General features: G+C 47.8%; 1 protein-coding gene across 50 annotated transcripts; it reads left to right on the top strand.

Moving 5' to 3' along the window:
• Positions 1-711: 711 nt before the first annotated feature.
• LOC127062849 (platelet binding protein GspB-like) lies at positions 712-8,963 on the top strand. 50 transcript variants are annotated; one of them, XM_050991741.1, is made up of 8 exons: positions 712-830; positions 927-3,108; positions 3,439-3,768; positions 3,877-3,930; positions 4,207-6,018; positions 6,073-7,278; positions 7,555-8,190; positions 8,299-8,963. In XM_050991741.1, the coding sequence occupies exons 1-8, from the start codon at positions 774-776 to the stop codon at positions 8,739-8,741; spliced, it is 6,720 nt and encodes a 2,239-aa protein (XP_050847698.1). In that variant the 5' UTR covers positions 712-773; the 3' UTR covers positions 8,742-8,963. The 50 variants fall into 50 exon arrangements, with proteins under 50 accessions (XP_050847698.1, XP_050847699.1, XP_050847695.1 ...); XM_050991742.1 differs by having other exon boundaries at positions 3,877-3,966; positions 4,243-6,018; XM_050991738.1 differs by having other exon boundaries at positions 3,439-3,492; positions 3,877-6,018.
• The last annotated feature ends 304 nt before the right edge of the window (positions 8,964-9,267 follow it).

The raw sequence follows: 9,267 nt of genomic DNA, 5'->3' as shown, positions 1-9,267 counted from the left end.
ACCGACGTTACATCGACGCCTTATTAACTCTGGGAACGTGAATACGTGAACGTGATTCTCCGAACGAAGTATAAGGAGCACGCGTTACTCTTTTATTATACTCCTATACTCATCAAATCTTTTAACCACCTATGCCAATCATCTACCATGATGATTTCATAATGATCATTCTATATAATCGATATTTTACGTAAACATTTTCAATTCTTAAACTGGTATAGCGATTGAAATATTGGAACGTATTAATGCATAATATATGTAATATTAAGAATGTTTAATATATAATATGATATATATAGTGAGAATGTTTAATATGTAATATAATATGATAATGTTTAATAAACAACGAATAAATATGCACTAATAATTGATAAAGAATATCTATGTCCTAAGAGACTATTAAGTTTCTAAGCATATTTTCTGAATATCTATATTCTAAGAACGACTAGAAATGTGACGCAGTTGTAGTTTAAAATAATACGCAAAAACTTTCGAAATGACCTAATATTAAGATTAAGATATATGTGGAAAACTAAGTGACAGTTTTATTCAATATAAAACAGAAATATGCGGAAGAGTCTATTATTACTGGAACTACAAATAATGGCATTATTTACATTTCATGCGAGTATCATAGTTATTGGCATAACATATGGTTCGACGTTATTATAGCTTATCAATTGGATAATAAATTAATTTCTATTCAGAAACAGAGTATAAATATCACGCATGAAGTCTCAAAATTGTGAAAGTGGAATAGGAAACAAGCGATCATGAAGATACTCGTGTCCTCTCTACTCTTCCTTGTGGTTTCTACCACGGCCCTCTCGGTAAGTTTAAATAACTATAAACAGAATATCATTAAATGTATTATATTGATCATCTATAGAAAAATTACTCTAACCGTACAAATTATTATATGATAGATACAACCAAATCGAGTGGATCTAAGAAGAAATTCACCAATAAATACAATAAGCAAAATTGAAGCAAGTCTAGGAATAAGAGCACAAGGAAAAGGAGCAGTGAATTCAGGACAGAGTACAGCAGCGCATGGAGGATCAAGTGCAGTCGTTAACATAGGAATAAATGCAGGAGGAAAAGGAGGAGTGAATTCGGGAAAGAATACAGGAGCGTATGCAGGATCAAATGTAAACGCAAAAATAGGATTAGGTGCAGTAGTAGGAGCAGGAGTGAATTCAGGAAAGAATACAGGAGCGTATGGAGGATCAAATGCAAACGCTAAAATAGGAGTAGCTACAGCAGTAGGAGCAGGAGTGAATTCAGGAAAGAATACAGGATCGCATGGAGGATCAAATGCAAACGCTAAAATAGGAGTAGCTACAGCAGTAGGAGCAGGAGTGAATTCAGGAAAGAATACAGGATCGCATGGAGGATCAAATGCAAACGCTAAAATAGGAGTAGCTACAGCAGTAGGAGCAGGAGTGAATTCAGGAAAGAATACAGGATCGCATGGAGGATCAAATGCAAACGCTAAAATAGGAGTAGCTACAGCAGTAGGAGCAGGAGTGAATTCAGGAAAGAATACAGGAGGGCATGGAGGATCAAATGTAAACGCTAAAATAGGAATAGGTGCAGCAGGAGGAGTAAATGCGAGAGGAGACTCAAAAGCTGGTCTAGGAATATATGCAGGAGTACATGGAGGATCACATGCAAGAGCTGATTTAGGAATAAAGGGAGGAATAAATGCAGCAGGACATGGACGATCAGGTTCAAACACTGGTGCAAATGTAAATGCAGGAATAAATGTGAGAACGAAAGAAGGATCAAGTGCAAAAGCTAGTATAGGAATAAATGCAGGAGTAAATGTGGGAGCGCATGGAAGATCAAATGCAGGAGCTAAAATAGGAATAAACACAAGAGTACATGCGGGAGATAATAGAGGATCAAAAGCAGGAGCAAATCTAGGAATAAGTGCAGGTCTACATACAAGATGGAACCTTCCCTCTCAAGAACATAACCAACACAAAAACCATCATGAATCTCATTTATCTTACATTCCCAGTTTCCATAATCTACCCAAATTACCACATATACCATTACCACATATACCATTGCCACATATACCATTACCTCATATACCATTTCCACCTTTCCACTTTTGGTCCACTAGCACTACTTCTACTACTACTGAAAAACCATGTGAATCTGAGTCTACTAGCTCTTCTACTTCTAAACATCCAATTGAAACATCGAGTAGCTCTGCATCGCCTAGTTCTTCCAGTCCCAAACAACCAAGCGTAGCACCAAGCAGCTCAGCCTCGCCTAGTTCCTTCAACTCTGAACAACCCAGTGAAGCACCTAGTAGTTCGGTCTCACCAAGTTCTGAATCTACCCCTTGTGAAGAACCAAGCAAAGCACCCAGCAGCTCTGCCTCACCAAGTTCTTCAAGTTCTGAACAACCTAGTGAAGCACCTAGCAGCTCTGCCTCGCCTAGTTCTTCCAGTTCTGAACAACCAAGCGCAGCACCCAGCAGCTCTGCCTCACCAAGTTCTTCAAGTTCTGAACAACCTAGTGAAGCACCTAGCAGCTCTGCCTCGCCTAGTTCTTCCAGTTCTGAACAACCAAGCGCAGCACCCAGCAGCTCTGCCTCACCAAGTCCTTCCAGTTCTGAACGACCTAGTGAAGAACCCAGCAGTTCTGCCTCACCTAGTTCTTCCAGTTCTGAAAAACCCAGTGAAGCACCCAGCAGCCCTGCCTCGCCTAGTTCTTCCAGTTCTGAACAACCAAGTGAAGCATCTAGTAGTTCGGCCTCACCAAATTCGGAATCTACTCCTTGTGAAGAACCAAGCGAAGCACCCAGCAGCTCTGCCTCGCCTAGTTCTACCAGTTCTGAACAACCTAGTGAAGCATCCAGCAGCTCTGCCTCGCCTAGTTCTTCCAGTTCTGAACAGCCCAGTGAAGCACCCAGCAGCTCTGCCTCGCCTAGTTCTTCCAGTTCTGAACAACCCAGTGAAGCACCCAGCAGCTCTGCCTCGCCTAGTTCTTCCAGTTCTGAACAACCAAGTGAAGCAACCAGCAGTTCTGCCTCACCAAGTCCTTCAAGTTCAGAACAACCAAGCGAAGCACCAAGCAGCTCTGCCTCGCCTAGTTCTTCCAGTTCGGAACAACCAAGTGAAGCACCTAGTAGTTCGGCCGCACCAAATTCGGAATCTACTCCTTGTGAAGAACCAAGCGAAGCTCCCAGCAGCTCTGCCTCGCCTAGTTCTACAAGTTCTGAACAACCTAGTGAAGCATCCAGCAGCTCTGCCTCGCCTAGTTCTTCCAGTTCTGAACAGCCCAGTGAAGCACCCAGCAGCTCTGCCTCGCCTAGTTCTTCCAGTTCTGAACAACCCAGTGAAGCACCAAGCAGCTCTGCCTCACCAAGCTCTTCCAGTTCTCAACAACCAAGCGAAGCACCCAGCAGTTCTGCCTCACCAAGTCCTTCCAGTTCAGAACAACCAAGCGAAGCACCAAGCAGCTCTGCCTCGCCTAGTTCTTCCAGTTCTGAACAACCAAGTGAAGCACCTAGTAGTTCGGCCGCACCAAATTCGGAATCTACTCCTTGTGAAGAACCAAGCGAAGCATCTAGCAGCTCTGCCTCGCATAGTTCTACTAGTTCTGAACAACCCAGTGAAGCACCCAGCAGCTCTGCCTCGCCTAGTTCTTCCAGTTCTGAACAACCCAGTGAAGCACCCAGCAGTTCTGCCTCACCCAGTCCTTCCAGTTCAGAGCAACCAAGCGAAGCACCAAGCAGCTCTGCCTCGCCTAGTTCTTCCAGTTCTGAACAACCCAGTGAAGCACCAAGCAGCTCTGCCTCACCAAGCTCTTCTAGTTCTGAACAACCAAGCGAAGCACCCAGCAGTTCTGCCTCACCAAGTCCTTCCAGTTCAGAACAACCAAGCGAAGCACCAAGCAGCTCTGCCTCGCCTAGTTCTTCCAGTTCTGAACAACCAAGTGAAGCACCTAGTAGTTCGGCCGCACCAAATTCGGAATCTACTCCTTGTGAAGAACCAAGCGAAGCACCTAGCAGCTCTGCCTCGCCCAGTTCTACTAGTTCTGAACAACCCAGTGAAGCACCCAGCAGCTCTGCCTCGCCTAGTTCTTCCAGTTCTGAACAGCCCAGTGAAGCACCCAGCAGCTCTGCCTCGCCAAGCTCTTCCAGTTCTGAACAACCAAGCGAAGCACCCAGCAGTTCTGCCTCACCAAGTCCTTCCAGTTCAGAACAACCAAGCGAAGCACCAAGCAGCTCTGCCTCGCCTAGTTCTTCCAGTTCTGAACAACCAAGTGAAGCACCTAGTAGTTCGGCCGCACCAAATTCGGAATCTACTCCTTGTGAAGAACCAAGCGAAGCACCTAGCAGCTCTGCCTCGCCCAGTTCTACTAGTTCTGAACAACCCAGTGAAGCACCCAGCAGCTCTGCCTCGCCTAGTTCTTCCAGTTCTGAACAGCCCAGTGAAGCACCCAGCAGCTCTGCCTCGCCAAGTTCTTCCAGTTCTGAACAACCCAGTGAAGCACCCAGCAGCTCTGCCTCGCCAAGTTCTTCCAGTTCTGAACAACCCAGTGAAGCACCCAGCAGCTCGGCCTCGCCTAGTTCTTCCAGTTCTGAACAACCCAGTGAAGCACCCAGCAGCTCTGCCTCACCAAGCTCTTCCAGTTCTGAACAACCAAGCGAAGCACCCAGCAGTTCTGCCTCACCGAGTCCTTCCAGTTCAGAACAACCAAGCGAAGCACCAAGCAGCTCTGCCTCGCCTAGTTCTTCCAGTTCTGAACAACCAAGTGAAGCACCTAGTAGTTCGGCCGCACCAAATTCGGAATCCACTCCTTGTGAAGAACCAAGCGAAGCACCTAGCAGCTCTGCCTCGCCTAGTTCTACTAGTTCTGAACAACTCAGTGAAGCACCCAGCAGCTCTGCCTCGCCCAGTTCTTCCAGTTCTGAACAACCCAGTGAAGCACCCAGCAGCTCTGCCTCACCAAGCTCTTCCAGTTCTGAACAACCAAGCGAAGCACCCAGCAGTTCTGCCTCACCAAGCTCTTCCAGTTCTGAACAACCCAGTGAAGCACCCAGCAGCTCTGCCTCGCCAAGTTCTTCCAGTTCTGAACAACCCAGTGAAGCACCCAGCAGCTCGGCCTCGCCTAGTTCTTCCAGTTCTGAACAACCCAGTGAAGCACCCAGCAGTTCTGCCTCACCAAGTCCTTCCAGTTCAGAACAACCAAGCGAAGCACCAAGCAGCTCTGCCTCACCTAGTACTTCCAGTTTTGAACAACCCAGTGAAGCACCCAGCAGCTCTGCCTCGCCTAGTTCTTCGAGTCCTGAACAACCCAGTGAAGCACCTAGTAGCTCTGCCTCGCCAATTTCTGAATCTACTCCTTGTGAAGAATCAAGCAAAGCACCCAGCAGTTCTGCTTCACCAAGTACTTCCAGTTCTGAACAACCAAGTGAAGCACCCAGCAGCTCTACTTCACCTAGTCCTTCCAGTTCTGAACAACCTAGTGAAGAACCCAGCAGCTCTACCTCGCCTAGTTCTTCCAGTTCTGAACAACCGAGCGTAACACCTAGTAGTTCGGCCTCACCAAGTTCTGAATCTACCCCTTGTGAAGATCCGAGCGAAGCACCCAGCAGCTCGGCTTCACCAAGTTCTTCCAGTTCTGAACAACCCAGTGAAGCACCAAGCAGCTCTGCCTCACCTAATTCTTCCAGTTCTGAACAACCCAGTGAAGCACCAAGCAGCTCTGCCTCACCTAGTTCTTCCAGTTCTGAACAACCCAGTGAAGCACCCAGCAGCTCTGCCTCGCCAAGTTCTTCTAGTTCTGAACAACCGAGCGTAGCACCTAGTAGTTCTGCCTCACCAAGTTCTTCCAGTTCTGAACAACCAAGTGAAGCACCCAGCAGCTCTGCCTCACCAAGTTCTGAATCTACCCCTTGTGAAGAACCAAGCGAAGCTCCCAGTAGCTCGGCCTCACCAAGTTCCTCCAGTTCTGAACAACCAAGTGAAGCACCCAGCAGCTCTGCCTCTCCTAGTTCTTCCAGTTCTGAACAACCAAGTGAAGCACCCAGCAGCTCTGCCTCACCAAGTTCTTCCAGTTCCGATCAACCAAGCGAAGCTCCCAGTAGCTCTGCCTCACCAAGTTCTTCTAGTTCTGAACAACCTAGTGAAGCACCCAGCAGCTCTGCCTCACCAAGTTCTGAATCTACCCCTTGTGAAGAACCAAGCGAAGCACCCAGCAGCTCTGCCTCGCCTAGTTCTTCCAGTTCTGAACAGCCCAGTGAAGCACCCAGCAGCTCTGCCTCGCCAAGTTCTTCCAGTTCTGAACAACCCAGTGAAGCACCCAGCAGCTCGGCCTCGCCTAGTTCTTCCAGTTCTGAACAACCCAGTGAAGCACCCAGCAGCTCTGCCTCACCAAGCTCTTCCAGTTCTGAACAACCAAGCGAAGCACCCAGCAGTTCTGCCTCACCAAGTCCTTCCAGTTCTGAACAACCAAGCGAAGCACCCAGCAGCTCTGCCTCACCTAGTTCTTCCAGTTCTGAACAACCAAGTGAAGCACCCAGCAGCTCTGCCTCACCAAGTTCTTCCAGTTCCGATCAACCAAGCGAAGCTCCCAGTAGCTCTGCCTCACCAAGTTCTTCCAGTTCTGAACAACCAAGTGAAGCACCCAGCAGCTCTACCTCACCAAGTTCTGAATCTACCCCTTGTGAAGAACCAAGCGAAGCACCCAGCAGCTCTGCCTCGCCTAGTTCTTCCAGTTCTGAGCAGCCCAGTGAAGCACCCAGCAGCTCTGCCTCGCCAAGTTCTTCCAGTTCTGAACAACCCAGTGAAGCACCCAGCAGCTCGGCCTCGCCTAGTTCTTCCAGTTCCGATCAACCAAGCGAAGCTCCCAGTAGCTCTGCCTCACCAAGTTCTTCCAGTTCTGAACAACCAAGTGAAGCACCCAGCAGCTCTGCCTCACCAAGTTCTGAATCTACCCCTTGTGAAGAACCAAGCGAAGCACCCAGCAGCTCTGCCTCGCCTAGTTCTTCCAGTTCTGAACAACCCAGTGAAGCACCCAGCAGCTCTGCCTCGCCTAGTTCTTCCAGTTCTGAACAACCCAGTGAAGCACCCAGCAGCTCTGCCTCACCAAGCTCTTCCAGTTCTGAACAACCAAGCGAAGCACCCAGCAGTTCTGTCTCACCAAGCTCTTCCAGTTCTGAACAACCAAGCGAAGCACCCAGCAGTTCTGCCTCACCAAGTCCTTCCAGTTCTGAACAACCAAGCGAAGCACCCAGCAGCTCTGCCTCACCTAGTTCTTCCAGTTCTGAACAGCCAAGTGAAGCACCCAGCAGCTCTGCCTCACCAAGTTCTGAATCTACCCCTTGTGAAGAACCAAGCGAAGCACCCAGCAGCTCTGCCTCACCAAGTCCTTCCAGTTCAGAGCAACCAAGCGAAGCACCAAGCAGCTCGGCCTCGCCTAGTTCTTCCAGTTCTGAACAACCCAGTGAAGCACCCAGCAGCTCTGCCTCACCAAGCTCTTCCAGTGCTGAACAACCAAGCGAAGCACCCAGCAGTTCTGCCTCACCAAGCTCTTCCAGTTCTGAACAACCAAGCGAAGCACCCAGCAGTTCTGCCTCACCAAGTCCTTCCAGTTCTGAACAACCAAGCGAAGCACCCAGCAGTTCTGCCTCACCAAGCTCTTCCAGTTCTGAACAACCAAGCGAAGCACCCAGCAGTTCTGCCTCACCAAGTCCTTCCAGTTCTGAACAACCAAGCGAAGCACCCAGCAGTTCTGCCTCGCCTAGTTCTTCCAGTTCTGAACAACCCAGTGAAGCACCCAGCAGCTCTGCCTCACCAAGCTCTTCCAGTTCTGAACAACCAAGCGAAGCACCCAGCAGTTCTGCCTCACCAAGCTCTTCCAGTTCTGAGCAACCAAGCGAAGCACCAAGCAGCTCGGCCTCGCCTAGTTCCTCCAGTTCTGAACAACCAACTGAAGCACCCAGCAGCTCTGCCTCGCCTAGTTCTTCCAGTTCTGAACAACCAAGTGAAGCTCCCAGTAGCTCTGCCGCGCCTAGTTCTTCCAGTTCTGAACAACCAAGTGAAGCTCCCAGTAGCTCTGCCTCACCAAGTTCTTCCAGTTCTGAACAACCAAGTGAAGCACCCAGCAGCTCTGCCTCACCAAGTTCTGAATCTACCCCTTGTGAAGAACCAAGCGAAGCACCTAGCAGCTCTGCCTCACCAAGTCCTTCCAGTTCAGAGCAACCAAGCGAAGCACCAAGCAGCTCGGCCTCGCCTAGTTCCTCCAGTTCTGAACAACCAAGTGAAGCACCCAGCAGCTCTGCCTCACCAAGTTCTGAATCTACCCCTTGTGAAGAACCAAGCGAAGCACCCAGCAGCTCGGCCTCGCCTAGTTCTTCCAGTTCTGAACAACCAAGCGAAGCACCCAGCAGCTCTGCCTCACCTAGTTCTTCCAGTTCTGAGCAACCAAGCGAAGCTCCCAGCAGCTCTGCCTCACCAACTTCTTCCAGTTCTGAACAACCTAGTGTAGGACCTAGTAGTTCGCCCTCACCAAGTTCTGACTCTACTCCTTGTGATGAATCAAGCGAAGGACCAAGCAGTTCTGGCTCCCCTAGTTCTTCCAGTTCTCCCCAACCGAGCGGAGCACCAAGTAGTTCTGCCTCACCAAGTACTGATTCCACCCCTTGGACCCCATCGACTGGTGTACCTTACCACTTTACGAATCCTGCCGGTCGACATTGCATTTGCTATTGATTTTTAAAATTATGTGAAATTATTTAATCCGGCTCAATACTATTTCAAATTGACACAAATTGTTTGTGTCTGTCCAAAATGTAATTAATTACTAAAAATATTATTAATTATCAAGTGACTTAATTTATGATGGGTTCTCTCCGTAAATTAAGCCCAACTATTATTTTATCAAAATAAAATATTGGAGCAAATGAATCAATATATCCAAAAATTCATATCAGATGTTTTTAACCTTGTTGACATATTACCCACAAATTTTCCTTCGGATATTTATATTTACAAAAGTGAATGAAACGAATGGGACGACTTTTTTAATGATGAGAAATCTTGGAGAAACTTTGTCTATCATAAAGTGCCAAATATCTACGATGCATGCATATGTGTTTGATTAAATAAATTTTACGGATTATATCCTGATTTCCGTTACACGATTTCGCTCTATCGATAAATGATTTCACGCATAGGGAATGGATGACTACGAAAATGTAACAAACATAAATAATCATGTGTATAAAAAAAAAATGTT

This window comes from Vespula vulgaris, chromosome 3 (genome assembly GCF_905475345.1).
Source record: "Vespula vulgaris chromosome 3, iyVesVulg1.1, whole genome shotgun sequence".
Taxonomy (NCBI): Eukaryota; Metazoa; Arthropoda; class Insecta; order Hymenoptera; family Vespidae; genus Vespula; species Vespula vulgaris.
This window is presented reverse-complemented; position numbering and strand designations above follow the sequence as displayed.

Excerpts from the sequence above, each read along its gene's own strand:
- LOC127062849 (XM_050991704.1), top strand. The coding sequence starts at position 774 with ATGAAGATACTCGTGTCCTCTCTACTCTTCCTTGTGGTTTCTACCACG. Across the intron at positions 7,279-7,554 it reads ACCCAGCAGCTCTGCCTCAC|CAAGCTCTTCCAGTTCTGAA; the intron begins CTAGTTCTTCCA and ends GTTCTGCCTCAC. Across the intron at positions 8,191-8,298 it reads TGAAGAACCAAGCGAAGCAC|CCAGCAGCTCTGCCTCACCA; the intron begins CTAGCAGCTCTG and ends CAAGTGAAGCAC.